General features: G+C 36.8%; 2 protein-coding genes across 5 annotated transcripts; both read left to right on the forward strand.

Moving 5' to 3' along the window:
• The first annotated feature begins 654 nt into the window (after nucleotides 1-654).
• On the forward strand, nucleotides 655-16,605 carry cblc (Cbl proto-oncogene C, E3 ubiquitin protein ligase). Of its 4 annotated transcripts, XM_048211637.1 has the most exons (13): nucleotides 659-1,651; nucleotides 1,897-2,499; nucleotides 5,334-5,480; nucleotides 5,572-5,728; nucleotides 8,596-8,717; nucleotides 8,826-8,963; nucleotides 9,049-9,136; nucleotides 9,281-9,412; nucleotides 10,069-10,272; nucleotides 14,913-15,059; nucleotides 15,228-15,283; nucleotides 15,535-15,590; nucleotides 15,798-16,604. In XM_048211637.1, the coding sequence occupies exons 2-13, from the start codon at nucleotides 2,111-2,113 to the stop codon at nucleotides 15,953-15,955; spliced, it is 1,794 nt and encodes a 597-aa protein (XP_048067594.1). In that variant the 5' UTR covers nucleotides 659-1,651; nucleotides 1,897-2,110; the 3' UTR covers nucleotides 15,956-16,604. The 4 variants fall into 4 exon arrangements, with proteins under 4 accessions (XP_048067595.1, XP_048067594.1, XP_048067597.1 ...); XM_048211638.1 differs by having other exon boundaries at nucleotides 655-2,499; nucleotides 15,538-15,590; nucleotides 15,798-16,605; XM_048211640.1 differs by having other exon boundaries at nucleotides 860-2,499; nucleotides 14,913-15,041; nucleotides 15,538-15,590; nucleotides 15,798-16,602.
• Nucleotides 16,606-17,258: 653 nt separating this feature from the next.
• Nucleotides 17,259-22,251, forward strand: irgq1 (immunity-related GTPase family, q1). The gene is made up of 3 exons (XM_048211641.1): nucleotides 17,259-17,506; nucleotides 18,264-18,998; nucleotides 20,932-22,251. Exons 1-3 carry the CDS (start codon nucleotides 17,499-17,501, stop codon nucleotides 21,644-21,646), a joined length of 1,458 nt encoding a protein of 485 aa, XP_048067598.1. The 5' UTR covers nucleotides 17,259-17,498; the 3' UTR covers nucleotides 21,647-22,251.
• Nucleotides 22,252-24,289: the final 2,038 nt, after the last annotated feature.

Below are 24,289 nucleotides of genomic sequence, written 5' to 3' on the forward strand. Positions count from 1 at the left end.
CGGTTTCTCGCACAAGCCGATCGTTTCGTGTCTTAGGACATCAATGTGCCGCCATGAGCCGCAGGGTTTAATTTGGATTTGTCTGTGCATATTTTTTGACTCTTATAAACTCTTAAAAATAAACATCAAATTTTCATTTTTGGGTGAACTATCCCTTTAACATAATTTCTTTCTTTTTAGAATCGCTCAGTTATGTTAGAATTTGATGAATGATTATACATAAATTTCATAAAGTTATGAGGTGTAGATAGATAGATAGATTAGATAGAAAGAAAAGAAGAAATAAATTATTAACACTACACATAAAATAGATTATTATTATTATTTTTTAATTAAAAAAAATAATAACAGGCAGCAAATCTACGCCCTTGGTTTTATAATATAATATTTTAAAAATGAAAAATTAATATAAATTCAGCGTAATGATTATTTCATAGGCTATGGATTATTCAGGAAAATCCTGAAGAAAAAAAATATGGGTTACCTGAATATAATATTTTAAAAACTAAAAATAAATAAAGATTACAAACAAATGTAATAAGTTACACATGGCATGGTCAAGAGAAGCTTATACCATTCAATTTTTGTCCTTTAGAGGGCCACAAAGAGCCAACTGTTTAAATCAAGTTAAATCTCAAGAAAACTGCTAATATGAGATTAATATCAAAGTCTCTAAATCGTTTTTTTTTTATCTGTGTGGATGTGTTGAGTCTTTGATTTCTGTTAGGATTGTTGTTCTTTTTATTTTATGTAGTTCTATTTTATTTTATTCTAAAGGGATATACCCTATATATTGAAGATATATCATTGCATGTAGAGTCATATCAACATGGTATTAGTTTGAATGTAAATTAATTGATGTCATTTTAAGACCAGCCCTACAAGAGCAAAGAAACTCTATCACTCCCTCCCTTCTATAGTCTTTTGTTATGTATTCAGGAAGTTGTTCACACATGGTCTGTCCAATACGTCACAATTCAAACAGAGTCCCAACTGCACACAGCCCATACTACACAGCTCACTCACACACACAAAAGAAAACAAACCTGTTTGTCTGCCTCCTAGCTACCCGGAAACTGATCAGAGAGAGAGAGAGAGAGGGAGAAAGAGAGGTGAATGTCTTGAGTTCCTGTCCGCAACCAACGTGAGTGTAAGTGCCTCTTCAAAATTTTGGACACAGAGATACAATCAGACAGAATGAGAGACACCATATGGATGAGAGAGATAATGACTGAGCAAGAGCACTAAATGGCTGTGTGGGTGGAGTGACGTTGCAGGAGGCCAGTAGATCTGAGAGCAAAAATTAGTATCTGAAGAATTCATGTTTTAGGGTTTCGTTTAGCTTGTTCGCAACATCTTTGTAATAGAGACATGGCAAAAGGACACCTGAACATTGGAGCTTTTTTTTCTCTGGAGTAATAGCATATTTTTTGAGGACATCTGGAACCAACCTGCATACTTTTCGTAAGGTGTTGCAGGTGGTGTTTGAATAAGTGAGCTCTTCTTGTTCTGCTTGTGAAGCATCTGTATCCCTCAGTGGCAATGGTGACAAACGTCTTTTGTCACTTTGTCGCACTTGACCTGACCTGTGGACCATGATATGGACAATTCAAGATTTTTCAACTGGATTATAGAACAAAGTTTTGCAGTGGTAAGATGACAATTAATTTCAAAATCATTACAATTACAGAGACTTTTAAACTGCTGTTTCATCATTATATCATCAACATCAGTGATAACCGAACAAAAAGTTACATGGGAAGTGGTTTTCAGATAATTCACGCTACCTAAAAATAGATATCTTTTCTGAGAATAATGGGACAAACTAACCACTTGTTATTGTGTCTGACAATTTGATAAGATATAGCCTCAGAGTTTTTCATCTTTTCATGCTAGCTCTGCTAAAAACGACACTCTCCATAGACTCGACCGATCATCAATTGTTGTATCATGCATACAAGAGGACAACTGAATCGAATAGACCTTAATTGTGCGAAGGAAGTGAGTGGATTCAACACTATCTTAGACAACTGTTGATTCAGACTCTTGTCTGAACATTAACATAGGCTGACTAGCACTCCACGTGTGACTCATTGGATACATCTCATCTATGATGGCAACAGCTAGGCGTTCAGGGCCTGCAGGCCGAAGTCAAATTCTTGATGCTTCTCAATCCATTTCCCAGTCCCCCACCAGTGCGGACCGTAAACTTCTTGATAAAGTTTTCAAGAGACTGGACAAACTGCATAAACTGAGCACCGACCCCAGGCTGGGTCTAAAAAACAGTCCGCCGTACCTCCCCGAGCTGGTGTCGGAGACGGCCATCCTCCTGACAGAAGTATGGGCTCCCTACCGGGGGTCAATGATGTCCGTGCCACGAGGGGACGAGGGTGATTATCTGAGGATCCATATTCGACACTTGCTGGACAAGACAGATAGAGCTGTGCTGCTGTTCAAAGAAGGCAAGGAGAAGATGTTTGAAGAGACATCAAGCTACAGGTAAGACAAAGACAAGCAGTTTTCAGTTTTTGCATACTGGTCACAGTATGTGTGTTCTTCAGGTGTCCACATTCAAACATCTCAAAGACAAGCAAAGTAAAGCAGATTATTCCTATTTGTTTTAGGTAGTTCAATCAAAGATGTCCTTTAATATAGAATGTCAATTGATGTATTGTTTTTGTTTTAGAGTTTTATATAGTTTGCAATAAATAAATAATAAAGTATAAAATGCATTGTGTAAATGAATTATGTAAAAAATCTCTAAAAAAACACAAAAACGTCAGAAATGTATAATAATATAAATGTCAATACTATTTTAATATCACCATTTCTCTAATAAAACCTCTCATGGTTCTATGGTTTTTATAGTGTAATCTCATTTAAAAGATTACGATTAAGAGGCAGAAACATAAAAAGTATTAAAACTCTTTGAAATGATTCAGTGTGGGTTTAAATCAGTCATCACATAAATAACCATTTTATTAATGTGAAATGTCTGCATACTACAGAAGTACAATGCTTGGCAAAAATGTCCACCAAAAGAATGCAAATATAAATGCGTACATGTCCATACATGTATAAAGAGAATATCATGTGCATCAGTTTTGCGACAGAAGACACTATGTTCCTAGTATGCCTTATACCAACAACACTGACTGCAACAAAACGGCTTATTTTCAGTCTTAAGAAACCAAAGATAGCAGACCCTATTTAGTCTTGACCAAGTTTCTGGTCTGCTGTGACTACTAATGACCAGTGTGTATAGTGCGGCATTATCATGGAAATGGAGGAAACTTCCCTCTAGCAATGGAAGCCAGCAGTTTAATGTTATGTTTCGGCACAGCAGTGGCCATTCTGTTTACTTCCTGATCACAAAACTTTTTTTTTATTATTCATGACAAAAAGAGAGAATGAAATATACTCAATAATATATATAGTCAATAATATATCAAGTTTAAATAACCTAAAATCCCTGAGACCCAGTAGATAATATTCAGTCTACTCTTCATTTATCTTCAAGTAACGTAAATAAATGGCTTGTTCGCAAGGTCTGCAAATTGTTTAGTCTTCTCTTCTGTCTGAAGTTAAATAGCAAATCATACAGGTCACAGCAGAACTGTTTCTTTCTGCTTGACCTGCAAATTATTAAATGTTTCGCACAGCATGTTATACCACTAGAAATTTAGTGAAGAAAAACTAATGATCTGAAGGGAAACGGTCTGTACCACTGTGTGTGCATACATACTTTAAACACACACATTTGTTTTTGTGAATTGTGGGGATATGTTGTTCCATAGACGTAATGTTTTTTTTACTGTACAAACTGTATTTTCTATCGCCCTACACCAACCCTACCCCTAAACCTACCCATCACAGGAAACTGTGCACACTTTTACTTTCTCCAGAAAACTCATTCTGTTTGATTTATAAGCCTTTTGATAAATGGGGACATGGGGTAATGTCCTCATAAGTCACCCTCTCCTTGTAATACCTATGTCATGCCCATGTCATTATACAAATTTGTGTCCTGAAATGTCACACACACACACACACACACACACACACACACACACACACACGCACACACACACGCACACACACGACTATGCTGAAGAAATACATAATCTGAACACCATATGTTTAATATATTTCATAAATATATTTCATAAATATATGGTTCACACCCCATTCCTCAAAGTTTAAATTTTTCAGTGAGAAGCATGAAACACACACACACAATATATATACAATTTATCGCTCCTGTGACTTATTCATTCACTATTAAAGGGATGGAATCACCAAGCAAACCTATTACAGTACATGTGGGTAAATTTAGCTAATTGCACCTATTTTGTGACTGCTTGGCAACGCTGAAACTGTGTCAACATGGTTAGTGGACAGGACAGTGTAAACGTGTGGTGGAAAATTTAAGAACACAACTAAAGGAAAGTTCAAGCCTAAGAAGCGGTGCACTGAGTACTTTGTGGCTAAGCTAGAGATAAAAGTAGAAACTAAGCGGTCATATTGCCTGAGTGGAAAAATCTGTTGCATACAAGCTATAGTTGGTCATTTTAAGACCCAGGCCAGAGAGTTAAACCTAATTAACCACATTATCCACAGTCACACAGAAATAGCCTCAATGAATGTCAATTACAAGAAGATTTATTATTTAAAGATTCTCTCAAAACTCTTAATAGTCATAATTATATTAAAATTAAAGGATAAAGCAGTGCTTTGCTCAAACATTACTACAGCATTTTTAAATAGATTGCATATTACATCTGCCCTGTTATGGTTTTTTATTATATAATATAATATCATATAATATCATATAATGTATTTTCTTTACATTTAGGAGCAGCTTTCTTTATAAAGAATCAGCGTGCAGATTTTTTGACAAAAAGAGTATAACAGATGAATGGTGCCGATCTGTGCCGGGTTGTGTAGAGGATGCTGACATTACCATGACAACCTCTTTGATCAATTAGTAATGGAAAATTCTGTCACCACAAACACTCAGGACAGGATGTATCAAAGTACTACTTCCTGTTTGTAGTACTTTAGAGTGTGTTGTGCTTATATCAGTTTTTTGTTTCTTTTTTGGGTGTTTGTGTGCATGCAGGAATATGTTCTTTATAAACTTGTTAACATGATTATATCACACAACAATCGACATATGTCCTCAAATTAGTAAATAAGCACCACAGCTCTCCTGTGCACTGTGCCAACTTTATATACAGACAGATATGTTTTACTGTGTGCAACACACTCTAAATATTTTTGTTCATATTTATTAATTAAAAAAATATGTTTTAATTTGCTTTCTCTTTCAGGAGAAATCTTACTAAGCTGTCACTTCTGTTCAGCCACATGTTGAACGAACTACGAACTCTGTTTCCTGGGGGACGATTTCAGGGTGATACTTATAGGGTTACAAAGACAGAGGCCAAAGATTTCTGGAGGAAGGCTTTTGGACACAAGTATAACAAAAAATAATTGATTGAATGTGTATTAACCACTTAAACCATATGCATCCATTTTTGGACAATCATCCCTCTCTCTTTCTTTCAGGTGTATAGTGCAGTGGAACGTTTTTAAACAGCAGTTGAAGAGGGTTCATTACTTCGAAGAGGGAATGGAGGCCATGGCTTTGAAGTCCACAGTTGATCTCACTTGTAACGATCACATATCCATCTTTGAGTTTGATATTTTCACCAGGCTTTTTCAGGTATCTTGAGCTTGAGGAGAACTTCTGTTAGACAATACCTGTAATATGCTTTGGTTGCTCACATGACAAATGCTTCTTAATTTGTTTTTTTTTGGGTTTTTTTTGAGACTCATTTTACCCACATCAAATGAGCGTTTTGGCCTGATTGACCATATGGCTGTGATTAACAATTAAAATTATACAAAAATCTTGTAATTTACATAATATTGATATTAATTTTATTGTAGTAAAAATAAAGAAATAATTAAAGGATTAGTTCACCCAAAAATGAAAATTCTGTCATTAATTACTCACTCTCATGTCATTCTACACCCGTAAGACCTTCGTTAATCTTCGGAACACAAATGAAGATATTTTTGATGAAATCAGAGAGGTATATGACTCGTCCATAGACGGCAATATCACTGTGCTTACAGCGGCAACTGCGTAAGAATAATGACAGGCAAGAGAAGAGATTGTTAAATAAAATCGTTATTTTTGTTTTGATTTTGCTCACAAAAAGTATTCTCGTCGCTTTATAAAATGAAGGTTGAACCACTGCAGTCACATTGACTGTTTTAACGATGTCTTTAGTTCCTTTCTGGACCTTGAAAGTGTTGATTATTTTGCTGTCTATGGACGAGTCATATACCTCTCAGATTTCATCAAAAATATCTTCATTTGTGTTCCGAAGATGAACAAAGGTATTACGGGTGTGGAACGACATGAGGGTGAGTAATTAATGACAGAATTTTCATTTTTGGGTGAACTAACCCTTTAACTCATTTTAATGACCAAAAAACATAATATTATATTATATTTATTACAAATTCCCTAAAACAACATTATTTGGACCCTTTCTATACCATGTTTTTACACAAATTGATTTGTGAAGCTCAGATTTTATCTATTTAATTTTGATATATATTTTATGTTTATTGCAAAATGGCAAACCCCATAGAAATTTAATAGAAAATAAAAGAGTTTATATAAAATATATCTATAATATATTTCTTACAAATTTAAAGGATTAGTTCACTTTCAAATGAAAATTACCCCATGCTTTACTCACCCTTAAGCCATCTTAGGTGTATATGCCTTTCTTCTTTCTGATGAGCATAATCAGAGTTATATTAATATCCTGACGCATCTAAATGAAGAAGCTGAAGAAGTGTCTCCATCCACATCCATCAATCATAAACATTTTTTTCTTTCCCATATTTAACAAGTTATAAAGTAAAATATCTAGCTTCCGCCAGACCGCCTTCCATATTCAACTTACGAAGAAAGTGCAAAGCCTCTCGCAGTTCAAAACACTTACACTACGTCCTACACCTTCCGTATTCAACTTACGGAAAAAGCTTAACTGACGCGACAGCAGTTCCGTTTTTTTTTTGGAATTTGAATACGGAAGGTGGTCTGGTGGAAGCTAGATATTTTGCTTCATAACTTGTTAAATATGGATATTTTTTATTTATTTACACAAATGCATCACTTCACTTCAGAAGGCCTTTATTAACCCCCCGTGGCCATGTGGAGTATGTTTATGATAGATGGATGCACTTTCTTCAGCTGATACTTGTTGATCCTCACTCACTGCCATTATAAAGTTTGGATGCGTCAGGTTATTTATTAATATTTCTCCGATTGTGTTCATCAGAAAGAAGAAAGTCATATACATCTAGGATGGCTTGAGGGTGAGTAAAAAGCTTGGGGTAATTTTCATTTCAAAGTGAACTAATCCTTTAAGGCCTTATTTTATATTCTATTTATTAAAAGTGCCAACAATAGAACATGACCTCCTGGTCCTTTCATTCCTCCCGTTACTTTTTGTTTGAGTTTGTTTGCATTTTGGTCCTTTGTCATTTTCTTTTTCATGTTTTAATCACTTCAAAGGTGCCCAAGAATGCTTTTTCACAAGATGTAATATAAGTCTAAGGTGTCCCCTGAATGTGTCTGTCAAAATACCCCATAGATTTTTTTAAATAAATTTTTTTAACTGCTTATTTTGGGGCATCATTAACTATGCACTGATTTTTTCAGCGCGCCGCCCCTTTAATTCGCGTGCTCCCTGCCACAGGAGCTCTCGATTATATTACAGCACATTTACAAAGTTCACACAGCTAATATAACCCTCAAATGGATCTTTACAATATGTTCGTCATGCATGCTGTATGCATGCTTCGAATTATGTGAGTAAAGTATTTATTTTGATGTTTATATTTGATTCTCTATGAATTTGAGGCTATATGCTCCGTGGCTAACGGCTAATGCTACACTGTTGGAGAGATTTATAAAGAATGAAGTTGTGTTTATGAATTATACAGACTGCAAGTGTTTAAAAATGAAAATAGCGATGGCTCTTGTCTCCGTGAATTCAGTAAGAAACGATGGTAACTTTAACCACATTTAACAGTACATTAGCAACATGCTAACGAAACATTTAGATAGACAATTTACAAATATCACTAAAAATATCATGCTATCATGGATCATGTCAGTTATTATTGCTCCATCTGCCATTTTTCGCTGTTGTTCTTGCTTACCTAGTCTGTTGATTCACCTGTGCAGATCCAGACGTTACTGGCTGCCCTTGCTAATGCCTTTCATAATGTTGGGAACATGGGCTGGCATATGCAAATATTGGGGCGTACACCCCGACTGTTACGTAACAGTCGGTGTTACATTGAGATCCGCGTGGTTTCCGGAAGTCTTTTAAACAAATGAGATTTACATAAGAAAGAGAAAGCAATGGAGTTTGAATCTCAATGTATGTCTTTTCCATGTATTGAACTCTTGTTATTCAACTATGCCAAGGTAAAAAAAAATTTTGAATCTAGGGCACCTTTCAAAATATAAAGCTATTTAATCATCTATTCTCCCTTTAGCCCTGGTCAACTTTGATAAGGAACTGGAATCACTTAGCAGTAACTCACCCTGGATACATGGCGTTTCTCACCTACGACCAGGTCAGGGTCCGACTGGAGCACTACAGACATCGTCCTGGCAGGTGAGGCATGCAGCAGACAATATCAGGGTTAAAAATAAACAAGTATTTATTATTGGATACTTAACTATAATATTAAAACTCTTATTGGATTTCTCTGTGCATCCACAGCTACATCTTTCGTCTCAGTTGCACACAAATGGGTCAGTGGGCGATTGGTCACGTGACCAGTGATGGCAGCATCGTGCAAACCATTCCCCAGAATACACCTCTCTACCAAGCACTCATACAAGGTTTCAGGGAGGGCTGGTGTGTATTAATTTAGGGAAAAAAATAAACACTGAAATTAAATCTGTCACCACGTTACCATAATCTGAAATACTAACATCTGCAGCTACTTATACCCCGATGGACGCGATGTGAACCCTGACCTCACCAGCCTGTGCAGTCCGGCTAACAAGGGTCGAGTCAAAGTCACAGAGGTAACTAAAAGTTAATAAATTAAGGTTTCAAATTTATGTATGATTTGCTTGTTTCTTTTATCTCTTGAATGCAAGTGCATTTTTGTCTCTAATGCAAGATGGACTTCTTTCTCTCTCCTTCATTTGTTCACCTTCTCTCATCAGGAGCAGTATGAGTTATACTGTGAGATTGGCAGCACATTTCAGCTCTGCAAAATCTGCACAGAACGAGATAAGGACACTCGTATTCAGCCCTGTGGGCATCTGCTGTGTCAGCCCTGCTTGACTGGATGGCAGGTATGTTATTTTCTTATTGCCCTCAAACCTTTATATTTACATCTCCCATTCACACTTGAATTCACACTTACGAGCAATTATGTTGAGGTTACACCCAAAAAAAACCACAATCAGAACAGCTATACAATACATGAATACATGATTGTGTTCTGTCAAATATATAAACATAATAAATAGAACACCTTAATAGAGTATAATTCTTTTAATATCAATAAACCAGTAACATAAACTGATAAATACTAGCAAAAAGCAGAGTCATTCAGGAAGTAGTACTGCACGAATTTTAGTGTATGCCACAGTGTCATGCAGCATGACCTGACTTTTTGGCTGAAGCTTCCTGCCTGTGTTTGATCAAGCGTGTGTGTGCGTGTGACTGATTTTCCACTTCTCTCAAGTTCACAGTTACACATCATTGCATGTTAAGATAACATTTACCTTAGAGAATGAGAGGATGTGATGCTTTTCTGCAGCTCTAGAGTTATTGTAACACATTCAAGCATTGTGCAACTCATTTTCGTAAGATGCCAAGAGATCAGTAGATCTTTCATGTTGTATGATGTCTCTGGGAACTAAGAACTTGAGTCCATGGTTTTGGTGTATTAGATAAGTAGGTGAATTTGCATTTTGAAAGTTGTGTCACTCCCTCTAATATGCAGAAGTCAGATGGACACACATGTCCCTACTGCCGCTGTGACATCAGAGGCACGGAGTCCATCCTCATTGAGCCCTACCTGCCAGCGGGAGGCAGGAGGGCAGGGGGGAATGAGGAAGAGGATGAAGATGAAGATGAAGATGAAGATGACGAGGATGATCATGAGGATGTAGAGCTGGTAATGAAAAAACTGGCTTGTATGAAAAAGGTGAGAGTGCATAATTCTTTTGCAGTTACACTTTATTTTGATGGTCCACTAGACATTCTACTAACTGTAAGTAACTTGTCAACTATCTCTCATTCGAGTATTAGTAGGCTGTAATAGACTCTAAGTAGACTGTTAGGTTAGGGTTTGGTGTTAGGGTTTGGATTAGTAGAATAAGTTGACATGTAGCTGTGAACCCTGCAAACAAGCTTGCACTGGCCCTTTACAGGCCCACTTAGAGCTAGCGTAAGGGCCCCCAGCAGGCTGGCAAAACGTTGACCCCTTAGCGCTGGCCCTGCATGGGCAGCCCTCACTTAGCCCCCAGGAAGCCCTCACTAGGCCCACAAAGGGCCCGCACTATTAATCTACAACAATAAATCTGGCAGCACAAGGTGCCAAATGTATATCATTAATAAAAATAAAATTTAAAGATTGTTATAAACGAAATGGTCAATGACTGGCACAAGCATCTGCCAAACAAAAACTGTAAAATTAAAGGGTTAGTTCACCCAAAAATGAAAATTATGTCATTAAGGACTCACTCTCATGTCGTCCCAAACCCGTAAGACCTCCGTTCATCTTCGGAACACAGTTTAAGATATTTTAGATTTAGTCCGAGAGCTTTCTGTCCCTCCATTGAAAATGTATGTACGGTATACTGTCCATGTCCAGAAAGGTAATAAAAACACCATCAAAGTAGTCCATGTGACATCAGTGGGTCAGTTAGAATTTGTTGAAGCATCGAAAATACATTTTGGTCCAAAAATAACAAAAACTACGACTTTATTCAGCATTGTATTCTCTTCCGGAATCCTTTCCATTGAATTGATTCCATTGAATTGATTCCATTGAATTGATTCCATTTAATCCTTTCATCTGTTGGCGTTGGTAATGCACTTTTATGTCTCCGTGGTTGCTTTTGGCGATTAGGACATCCGCAACATTTTGAAGCATCGAAAATACATTTTGGTCCAAAAATAACAAAAACTACGACTTTATTCAGCATTGTCTTCTCTTCCGGGTCTGTTGTCAATCCACGTTCACGATTCCGCTTCTTCTTCTTCATCTATTTTGGTATTGCTATATATTTTTTAAAATGGTGCATAAGTGTGCGTGTCGCGCATGTCCTAATCGCCAAAAACAACCACGGCAATGTAAAAGTGCATTACCAATGCCGACAGAAGAAATGATTCAATGGAATTGATTCAATGGAATCAATTCAATGGAATTAATTCAATGGAATCAATTCAATGGAAAGAATTCCGGAAGAGAATACAATGCTGAATAAAGTCGTAGTTTTTGTTATTTTTGGACCAAAATGTATTTTCGATGCTTCAAAAAATTCTAACTAACCCACTGATGTCACATGGACTACTTTGATGGTGTTTTTATTACCTTTCTGGACATGGACAGTATACTGTACATACATATTCAATGGAGGAACAGAAAGCTCTCGGACTAAATCTAAAATATCTTAATTTGTGTTCCGAAGATGAACGAAGGTCTTACGAGTGTGGAACGACATGAGGGTGAGTCATTAATGACAATTTTAATTTTTGGGTGAACTAACCCTTCAGAGTTATAAATGGAAGGCCTTATTGAATTTCACATTAAATTTTAAAAAGCAGCCACACAGAGCGTGGGAAATGAAAGTGGGTGTGCACACAAAACCTGCATAGGCCCAAAGGTACAAAAGTTGCTCTGGGCCCGAACGGGCTGGCCCACACTGGGTCATCATGGGCTTAATGTGGGCAGTCCGCTAGTGTGGGCTGCTCACAGAGACCCCACAGTGAGCCCAAAGCTGGGGGCCCCGCCTGGGCAAGCCCACACTGTGCCTGTTTAGGTTTGGTGTGGGTTGGCCCTAGCCCACTGTGCCCGCAAAAAGCCAGCATGGGCCCCGCAGGGGCTTGTTTGCAGGGAAAGTTACTTATATTCAATAGAATGTCTGTTGGGAGAAATGTTATCAAAATAAAGTGTTAGCAGATATAAAGCAGACATTCTACTAACATTCTAATGACAGTTAGTTGACATATAGTTGCAAAGTTACTTAGTAGAATGTCTGAAGTTGACCATCGAGATAAAGTATTAACACTTTTGCTTGCCAATCTGAAACCTACATCCTTACTGAATTTTATGACTGCTTACATTATCTAGAGTTTATTGAATATTTCATGAGATTTCACCCTTAAATGTTTACTCATATGTTCTTAAATATTCTTTGTGCATTTTTTGCATTTTTGTATTATATTTGTATTATTAACCACATTCACACAAAACGCCAAGACCTCTAGATCTCACACTGTCCTTTCAATCAAAATGCATTCACATTAAACAAACTGGTACTCTAAATATACAGCAGTGTAATGACTAGATTATAGGTGATTAAACTAGGAATGCACAGTATTGGCACTGTGTATATTATTGTGAATGCTCATTTCCCCTGTTTTAACATTTACATTACTGTTGCCATCATCTAAAGTTTACAATTTACACTCACCGACCACTTTATTAGATACACCTTGCTAGTACTGGGTTGGATCCCCATTGGCCTTCAGAAGTGCCTTAATTCTTCATGGCATAGATTCAACAAGGTGCTGGAAACATTCCTTAGAGATTTTGGTCCATACTTCACCATGCAGTTGCTGCAGATTTGTCTCGCTGCACATTCATTATGCGAATCTGAGGGACCCAAAGTGTGCCAAGAAAATATCCCCCACACCATTACACCATCACCAGCCTGAACCATTGATATAAGACAAGATGGATCCATGCTTTCATGGTGTTTACGCCACATTCTGACCCTACCATCTGAATGTGGCAGCAGAAATCGAGAGAGATGAAACCAGGCAACGTTTTTCTAATCTTCTATTGCCCAATTTTGGTGAGCCCATGCGAATTGTATCTTCTGTAGACCTCGGTTGGAACGAGTGGTTATTTGAGTTACTGTTGCCTATCAGCTCAAACCAGTCTGGCCATTCTGCTCTGACATCTGGCAGCAAGGCATTTTCGCCCACAGAACTGCTGCTTAGTGGATATTTTCTCGTTTTTGGACCATTCTCTGTAAACCCTAGAGATGGTTGTGTGTGAAAATCCCAGGAGTCTGAAACACTCTGACCAGCCTGTCTGGCACCAACAACCATGCCACGTTAAAAGTGGTTTAAATCACATTTCTTCCCCATTCTGATGCTCAGTTTGAACTTCAACAGATCATCTTTACCATGTCTACATTTATTTATTTCATTTATTTATTTCACCTTTATTTAACCAGGAGAAAACTTCACTGAAATTACTTTTACAGGAGTGTCCTGGCCAAGATAAGCAGTCTGAATTTGCATATACACATATTCAACAAATAATAACATATAATAAAATAAAACATTTTAAAAACATTTACACGCCATTAATTCATTCTCTAAATAATGTATAACAGTTTCAAAATGACTCAAAGGCACCAAGTTATGTAGCCTCAGTTTTGTTTGAAAACAATTCCAGTCAGAGGTTGCGGCATATTTAAAGGCAGTTTTACCAAGTTCAGTTCTAACGGGAGGTACACAACGATTATAATATAGTTGCCAGTTGATTTCTGTTGAATAAGACAACAGGAATATGAAGGTAAAATTAATAACCCAAGCTTTATATATCATTAAGTACCAGTGCATTTTCCTTCGAATAGTTAACGAAGATCTTTTATACAATATCCAATAATGTGTTGAGAATTTACAATCCGTTATTAATCAATAAAGGTACATGCCTGAATGCATTGAGTTGCTGCCATGTAATTGACCATTCGCAAAGACCCGCCCCCTTTAGTTACCGTTGCTACGTCCGACAAGTCATACCGCTCTCACACCACACATCATGTTCTCAAACAGTGAGACAACACGTCGACAAGAAAAGACAAAGCAGGTTACTTTTTGATCTGAAACAAGGTCTCAAATTTCAAATGTTGTCATTTTTAAGTAAATAAATACCGTTTTGTGGCTCTTTAATGTGTCGTGACAGATCGCTGTAGTGCCTCAGTTCAAGCGACTCGTGAACCAATCATCTCTTCCTATTAGTTCATTTATAGCATCAAATAAACATGAATGAACATCATAAGGAATGTTGTTTCAACCGCGGAAAGATGTCAGTACACACCATTTTTCAAGTTCAAGTCCACCAACGTTAATCTACTAACTCCCCTAACTGCTTTGTCGGACAAAATGGCGTTATGATTGGTTAGATTGCCTGTCAATCAAACTCCCGGCGAAGGGTCAATTGGCTATAATTAGATATTTGCATTAATGAGTTTGTTGTTATTGTTTTTAGTTTTAACATATTATTATTATTATTTTATTTAGACAAATTAGTATTGAATATTAATATCTGGCATTTATCGGTTAGTGTCAATGAAATGAAAATAATGGCTTATCCCTAATTGCTAGAATTTTATTATCGGAGCATGCGACGCTAGATTAAACTCTATCTTATCAAGCATTTTGTATTCTCAGGTGTCTGTTCTGATGTTTGTCATTATGTATTGTCTGTTTAGACAGTAAAGGTGAATGTATGTGTAGGTTTATCTATTTTCCTGAGTCTGTGATTTCTTCACTTCACTCTGACTTTAATGGTTGGTTAATCTCATTCCTCTCTCACTATTACAGATATCACAGGAGGAGTATCAAGTTCCCCATTCCAGTCTGTTACCTCCTCCCCTTCCTCCCAAAAGAAATTCACTATCGCCGTGTCCCTCTCCCAAAACACACTCCAGATCTTTTGACACAGGCATACAGGTCAGCCAGTATAGTTTGGTGGGTTGGTCTGTCTGTCTGTCTGTGTTTTGCTTTTTAAACCATTTTGTGGTTGATAACCTAATTATGAAATTAATAATGTTATTTTTTAGGTGCATGTTCTTTAGTAGTTAGTAAGTGGATTCAAACTGACTGTTATCATGAAAATAAGTTATGTTTTCTCCCCAGAAAGTCAAACACAGTTCCTGGTCAGAAAACATGCTAAGGCAAACTTCCTCGGATAGGTAAGAAAATATCTGAATAAGCATTATTTTACAGCACATGGGTAAGATTCTCCTTGCAAGTGTTTGGCAGTAATGACTATATTAGCATTAGATTATCTACCAGGACATGTTTGTGAACTTAAAGGAAACTGATGTCATGCATCCACTAAAAATAATGTCGACACTAAGTGGTTAAGAATAGATGTGCAAAACAATAACTAAGTTCTGTTTCTGTCATCCTCCTTCACTGTTCCCATTCCATCCGGATTCAGAAGCGAGGAACTTTTGGAAAACTTCCGTCCCTCCTCTTTGCCATGTGGTAGACACAGTGGGTACCATTACTAACCTTGATTCATCTCTGTGTGCTTATCATAACTGTGATCATTTTTTAGCCTGAGAATCCTTCTGACTTTCATATTTTCTGACAACCAGGCATGACTTTTGCTGCTGTTGTACTGGCATCTGGTGGCAAGGCTTGGAATTACATAGAATATAAACCACATCTGATGAAAAATATTTTTCCTCTCTCTCTTAGGTGGGGTACCCTGGGAAGGGCCTTCAGAAACTGTAAAAAGGAAGAGGAGAGCGAAAAGAAGGGACAGGGAAGAGGAAAGTGAGAGAGGTGTGGCGGACTCAGCATCTCTCTCAGGAAGACACTGCCATGGGGAGACCCAAGAAAACACTTCATCCTGACAACAGAATTTCATCTCAGACTTCAGACTGTAAAATATATTAGCAAGACAAAGCAGTTGTGTGATATATCATCAACACTGGACAACCAAAATAATTCAAAGTTAATATTCACCAGATTCAGAAGAAACATGTATATAGGAATGTTAGTTCAATTGATCTTTGCATTGACAAAGCAGAAAACACATCTTAATGCTCACACATTTTAAGACATTTTAAATTCTACCTCATGCCTACTAAATGTTTAGAGAAAAGCACTGTTTTGATAGATCGCATTGAATAAAAAAATTAAGATAAAACAAACAGACTTTTTATCTCTTCTTTCGGTCTCAATTAAACCACCTGCCAAACTAGAAATTACATTCCAAAAAAAAAAAAAATGTTTTTCCAAGGCTGACTGTAAATGTGATTTATAACAGCCAATTGCTCCAAACAGTGGCATCTCCCTCGTTAATGATCTATAATCTGTCTCTGCTGGATTGAGACAGAACTCCATTTGTGTTAAAATACTGTGTGCTTTAAAATAAAAGTACTTTGGTTTAGAGTTTAAAAGTGGTTGGGGATCACCTGAATGCATTATTCCAGTTTCCTTCATTCCTTCATTCTGATGAAGGTTATAATGTGCCATGCATGGTTAAGGTAAACCTGTCTTTCAAGACATACAACATTTAATCTGTTTGTTTGTCTCCCCCATTTTGCTAGTAAACTGAGCAAATAAAATCATAAACATTTTACATAAAACAATCCTTGTATTATGTCAACATATTATTTATAAATGAATGTAGTCATGATTGGTTTGATATCTCTACTATAGTAATTGAAAAGTTGTTAACATTATTTTGGAAGATATAGTGTATAAGATACACGAGGCCTACATTACAGACATGAAATAATATTTTACATACATAAATACCATCAGCACTGGAACATGCAATGTTATTATTCACATTGTTCTTATGTTTATATCATAAAGATTAGGGAATTAGACAGGTGGCTTAGGATAATGTATCCTGGGCATTTACTAACAGCTCAGTTCTGAATCTTTTAGAGAAAATAGACACTAATTACTTTTTTTTTATTAGATATTGCTATTATTACTTTTCCAAATAATAAAATACCAATAATAACAAAAAATAAACAACAATGAACGTTTTATAATACAAAATCTGATAGCTAAAAAATAGGTCTATATTTAGAATTACGGCCTGCATATCACCACATAAAAATAACGTTACAAAAACTATTAAATGACTAATAATTCCTTCACTAGGTAAACGATAATGTAAATAGGCTGTGTCTTCAGATTAACTTTCATGACGTCGTTCTCTCCTCCCTCTGCCGTTGTTTGGTAATTCGGCGTAAGAGATGGGTCGTCTTTATAAGATAATATACTTTATAAGATAGTATAAGACAGTTCTGAACATAAATTGTCAAGATAGCCTGAGAAATATGACATTGTGTTGGTTTTGTTAATGCATTTTGCTCATAGCCTATCCCATACTTTCGATATCACGAGGATTTCGTGGAAACTGAAACCTACAGCGCAATGGATGGGTGAGTGGATTTACTTGACAAGACTGTCATGAATTACCTATTGCCAAAATACTGCCATTAATAAGTGTTGAAATTGAACGTTTAAACGTTATCCACTCGTCAAAGTCGCTGTGGTTAAAAATGGCTGTCGAGTAAATTTCCTGGTATGGCAGATATGACAACAAATTACACACAACCGTGTGTAAGCCCAATTCAGAAGCGCTCGGTTCAAGAGCTAAAAGCCATCTTGAACAATTTACACACGAACGCACTCATTTTGCATTAAAAAACGCGAGACGCAACAGTGAAAAGAAAAACGCAGGGTCTAGAGATGTGTTTCCAAAAGTTTTTAAAAGAACGCAACTCTCGGATCGACGCGACAGAAGACAATATAGAAACAATAATCAGTGATATACTGTTATGGGATGGGGTGAAACGCGACATGACAAACTACAGTAAATTGATAATAAATAAATAAATAAATAAAATGTACGCAAACTGTTAAAAATAGGCCTACCTGAGGCATCATTTCGAGCTTCTCAGTATTGATTCATCACAAATATTCACAGTCATATTTGAGGCACTTTCCAAAGTGTCGAGAGAATCCAAAAGTGCCTCAAGTAGGCAATCTTTTCATTTTTGCAGTGTAGTTCATTGGACCCCCAACTACAGGAGGCTAAACACTCCAAATGTGCAATGATGGAATAATGTTATTTAAAAAAAAAAAAAAAAAAATGTTACAGCATAAAATGTTGACCGAATATTATATTTTCTATAGATTTTACATGCCAGAAAAAATTCAAGAAGATCATTTCAACAAAATCAAGGATGTGTTTGCTTCTGAAAGCCCTGAGGAAATTCCCCATCAACTTATTTCTCTTTTGGAGGTTTTTGACCATTTTAAGATAGATATCGCTGTGACTGGAGAGTCTGGTGCAGGAAAGTCTTCTCTTATCAATGCATTCCTCGGACTGAATCCTGATGACAGAGGGGCTGCTTCAACTGGATCTGTTGAAACCACAAAGCAAGCAACTATGTATCAGCATCCAGATCTTCCACATGTCAGACTGTGGGATCTTCCAGGGATGGGCACCCCTACCTTTACATCCAAGAGTTATGTAAAGACAATGAACTTTGATCTATATGACATGTTTATGGTTGTGATATCAGAGAGAGTCAGAGAAAACAACATGATTTTGATTGATGAAATTGGGCAACGAAAGAAGCCATTTTATTTCATTAGAACAAAAGTTGATAATGATATGTGGTCCCAAAAAAGGAAAGCCAAATTCTCTGAAAAACATGCATTGGATCAAATGAGACAAGACTGTGAGAAGAATCTGACGGAGAAGAAATTGGACCCCCATGTGTTCCTAGTTTCAGCCCATGAAACACAAAATTACGAGATGCAAAAGCTTACGGACACTTTTAAGGATGAGGTTTCTCAGCTTAGAGCAGAAGCATTTTCAAGTTTTCTGGACAAGATGTTTCACGGAGGTTGGATTAAAGCAAGGTGAGTATGTACTGCAACTAAATGCTTCTTCAAAATAGTAAGTCCTAAAGCCACCGGTGTGGCGGTGGCGCTGGGTCTTGGGCCCATCATCGCTGCTTGCAGCTATATTTTGTCTTGATAATTGTAATTTTATTGACTTGTTGACCTTGACACATTAAGGGTCTTCTGGGGTCCTCTCTATGAAATCATTTGCTGTTCTGTTTAAGCATGGTTGGACCACATGATTTTAATTTTTCAGAAAATTTATTATCAAATATCAATAAGCAGTGAAATATTTATTTTCTAATAATTATACAAGCTTATTCCAAGTTATTGAATGAAATTTTTCTTTTTCAAGAATTTCATTTTATAATGAGGCTTTTTAATTCATTATTATATTACTTCATACCTGAAATCAAATATCAGAATTGAGGGGCCATTTACACAACACAGTTTTAAACTATAAACAGTTTTAAAAAGTCATGTGCATGCGTATTACGTGTTCAGTCTATAGTAATGTTTCTTTACACAGCAAAATCCCCAGAGTTAAATCAGCTCTGCTCAGAGAACATATGGTCCCTTTCCACATAGAGTTAAAATATCACTGAAGCAGAGTTAAAGTTAATGAAATAATATGCTGTTTGTGGAGTTGTTTAATCAGATCTTGAGAGATTTAATGTCTTTTATCTTCATTTGATTTCATCTAAGGCTGTAGCTGGAAGTCCTTTGTTGTTATTGTGTTTCTCTTCAGTGATTATGCTTGTTAACAGCAGGTGTTCATTACTAATGCTCAATCATAACTTCATCACTTAATTATCTCATTAACTTTATCTCTGCTTCAGTGTTACTTTAACACTATATAGAGAGGGACCATGTGTTATCTGAGTAGAGTTTATTTAACTCTGGGGATTTTGCTGTGTACAAGGTGACATTTGCCAACTACTGGCCTGTTATGCATAATGCAGTGTTTTTAGTCATTTTCACGGATACTTGTGAACGGGGATTGGTTTGACAACGCTGTTGTCTGTACGCGAAAAAAGCGAATTAAAAACGTTTCCATTTTTACTAGATTCTTGTCATGTAAACATTCCTTTATTTCTGTCAGGACCACTATCGTCAAATATGATTGATAATTGCATATAGTTTGGATTGGTGGTATGGTTCTGTTCTGGGCAAGAACTCCCTGCACATCCATGCGGCCTAGCATGGATAAGAGCAGGGAGAGCAGCAGTAACCCCCTTAGGGTAAACAGAACAGAACCAAAATAAATAAGCAGATATCATTTATGTTCAATAATTTAAAGGATTAGTCCACTTTCAAATAAAATTTACTCACCCCCATGTCATCCAAGATGTTCATGTCTTTCTTTCATTAGTTAAAAAGAAATTAAGGTTTTTGATGAAAACATTCCAGGATTATTCTCCTTATAGTGGACTTCAATGGCCTCCAAACGGTTGAAGGTCAAAATTACAGTTTCAGTGCAGCTTCAAAGGGCTTTAAACGATGACAAGGAATAAGGGTGTTATCTAGCGAAAAGATCAGTCATTTTCTACAAAAATACAACTGTATATGCTTAAAACACAAATGATTGCCTTCATTCCGTAAGTAGAATAGGGAAGGCATAGGATATATAAATGTAATTTTGACCTTCAACCATCTGGAGGCAATTGAAGTCCACTATAAGGAGAATAATCCTGGAATGTTTTCATCAAAAACCTTAATTTAGGCGTCGTATTCCTATACTATAGGTAGATGTGAGTCACCTGGGAGTCAGCTGATGCAAGCTTGACTAACATGACCTGCCAGAACTAACGCTATATGCTTGATTTTAATTCAGAAATTAAGATCATAGATGAGGTTTACTGAAGTAATTGAATGTTTGGCTTGAGAGGACAATCAATAAATGTCACATCACCCTATCATTAATTTAATTGATATTTCTTTATTACTTTAGGTATGCCACGAACCACATCCAACAGACTGACAAACTTCAAGCTGACGACATCACAGCATTGCAAAATATGTATAAGCGCACAGGCTTTGGAGCCGCAAAAGTCAGCGTTGTACTGGAGGCTCTAAGTCACTTTCAGCTAGATGTTGCGGTTTTGGGTGAGACAGGGTCTGGAGCATCGACTCTGGTAAATGCCTTAATGGGGCTGGATAATGAGGTGTGTGGTGCAGCAACAGCATCCATCAGCAACCCAGCAATAAGTCCTGGATACCCAGATGTCCGGTTCTGGGATGTATCCGGCATAGAGGCAGTCATGGATTACTCAATGTATGAGATGAAACAAGTCCTGAAGAGTTATGACTTCTATATCATCATTGTATCAGACTGGCAGAAAGCACGGCATATAAAACTAGCCAAAGCAGTTGAAGAACTAAGGAAGCATTACCTTTTGGTCCAAACCAAAGTAGACTGTCATCTACAGACGCAAAAAGATTTGTACTGCGATGAGGCTGAGATACTTGATGGGCTACGGGCACAATATATACAAGAGTTTCAGACAGCAAAACTGTCTGAACAGCAGATTTTTGCCATCAACAGCCTAGACAGAGGTGCATTTGACTTTGTAGGCTTAGAAATTGCACTGTCCAGTGACCTCAACACTGTCAGGACAAGTGCTTTTGCATATTATATAGCAAGAATAGTGAAGCAACATAAATAAAATAACACAAGAGAGATGCCTGAGATATGATGGTTTACTTAAGTAATACTGTACAATTCTAAGTTCAATAAACAGAAATGTAGGACATTTTGTAATGAGACCACATGCATGATCTGTATTTAAATTGTCGGTATTAAAATCACTGTAAACCCTAAAGGCCTCGATAAACGAAATTGAAGAACGAACTTAAGTGATGTCATTTCAGACAAAATCATGCCAAAGCGAAGTTCGATTTGTGTTTGTTTTGGGAGTTCGAAACGGCTTGCCAAAAGGAACTCTCAGGAAAAGTTTGCTTCAGCTGTAAAACACCTTTGTATTACCATTGGTCCGTGTCAGTAACGTAATAGGAGGTGTGTGCTGAGGCTTCGCCTTCTTTCACGCGGAACTCTTCTCTGGCTCATTTTGTCTGTTGAGTTCGTCGAGATCTCCGTGGGTGAAAGCATGAACACACTGGATAGCCGCTTTATAGTACAAAATGGAATTGTGCTTTTGATGAAATGAGGCACTCATGTTTTTCATGTTTGATACTGTAAAGCTGCTTGCTTTTAAGCAATCTATTGAATGAAATGCTATATAAATAAACGTGACATGAGTGTTAATTTGCAGAGCTCGTGCTAACGTGTTATATTCAGACGGTTTTCTTATGCTTTCTATAAAAAATGCTTGCTGTTTTCTCATTTTTGTTGTGTTTATTTTGTTACTGAGAAGAAAGTGCACAGCTCATATTTACATATTCATCTAACCGTCATCAGTGTGGGTGGCGTCAGATGTTCGATTACAGTATATCACTGCTCATGTATTTCGAACTTCGTTTTACCTCTAAACGAAGAATGAAAAAGAACTTCGTTTTAAGTATATTGGGGCCTTAACACTGAAAATAATGAATTGGTTTGAGTAGGGCAAACTCAAATTAAACAAATTAGTTAAATCAAATTACCTTTTATAAGTATGTAGAACTTTTTCTTTTGAGTTCATGAAACTGACACATTTTAAGTAATCTGAATTGTTTCTTTTTTTGAGTTGAATGAACTTGTTTCTTTTAATTTAGACAAACTTAAATTTACCTGGAACTGGGCTGGGATTTCTATTTCCCAGCATGCTTTTCATGACACTCGAAAGGGAGAATAAAAGCTAAAATTAAGTGTTGTATAATTTTTTTAATGTTAATATGTGAATTTAGTAGTGTTTAATGCTTTGCTCCCAATTTAGAAGAGTTTCTGTTATGTTGTTTTATGTATACCTCCTGCTGCCTGCACAGGACACACAACATCATAAGAGACCGTTTCCATCCAGCACACAGCCTGTTCCACCTGCTGCCCTCTGGTAGGAGGTACAGGTCCCTTCAGGCCAGAACTTCCAGAATGCCCAACACTTTCTATCCCCAGGCAGTCAGACTGCTGAATAAACACTGTTCCCCTCTCCCTCCTTCACTCACTTAATTTGTATTCATCATTAACCATTTTCCAACAATTGAAATAACTGAGAAGTGGACTTTGCATTACTGTAGGACACACACCTATACACATTTTTCTGGTTACTATCATTTTTCTACCTCACATTCTTTGTCTATTACATGTTGTATTGTCCTGTTTATATATTGTGCTATTGCTGATCATTTGCACTGAAATTGCACTGTTGATTGATGCTCTAATGTAATCACATTTAACAATGACAATAAATTAAATTATTAGTTTTATTGTTTGTTTGTTTTTTGTGGGGGTTGACGAGTGGAGATTACTCAAACTTTTACTCAGCTTACTCAAAAAAGTTAAGAGCAGTTAAAATGTATGAGTACAAACTTTGAATTTCTTATCTTAAAAAAATGGATGTACCTGATTACCTCAAATTGTTTGACTTTTGCAGGTTATTCGGGTTTACAGTGTAGCCTACAGGCTTCAAATTCTGATTCAGAGGATTCTGATTCCAAATTATTGCAAAAGAATAGAAGAGATAGGGACTGCTATGCAGATTGTCAGATCACTATTTCTTTAATAAAAGGTTCATGAAAAATTGTTATTTATTTTATTGTTATACTAACTTAAAAAAAACTGGTTAGTTGTACTATAATTGTAACGGAGCGGGACTCAGGCAGGGATCCAATTGCAAGCTTTATTATAAAAGAGCGTGGTCGTACAGGCTGGGTCAAAACAGGGGCAGACAGGAACAGCAAGGGACAGGCAGAATCATGGTCAGGATACAGGCAGTAGATCGAGGCAGGCAGATATCACTCACAAGGTCATGAAACAATACACAGTCCAAAGGCAAGCAGCAGAGAATCGTAAACGGGTAACAGACAGGATCGGTAACAGACAGGCAGACAGGATAATAATGCTCGGAATTGTACACAGGGTGAAACAAGACTTCGCAATAAGGTGGTGTGTGAGTGAGTCTTAAATAGTCCAGATAATGTGATTCAGCTGTATGTGGCAAATGATGATTGGTGTGGAATGTGTGCATGTGTCTGGCAGGGAGGTTTATGGGAATTGAAGTCCAGGAATTGACAGGAATCGTGACAATAACGTAATATTTAGATTTTTTTTAAAAGACCTGAAAATCATATAAGTAATTTTAGTAAAACTGTATGTTAATCTTAATCAGGGATAGGCAACATCAATCCTGGAGTGCCACTGTTCTGCAGAGTTT

This window comes from Megalobrama amblycephala, linkage group LG13, assembly GCF_018812025.1.
Source record: "Megalobrama amblycephala isolate DHTTF-2021 linkage group LG13, ASM1881202v1, whole genome shotgun sequence".
In the NCBI taxonomy this organism is placed as follows: domain Eukaryota; kingdom Metazoa; phylum Chordata; class Actinopteri; order Cypriniformes; family Xenocyprididae; genus Megalobrama; species Megalobrama amblycephala.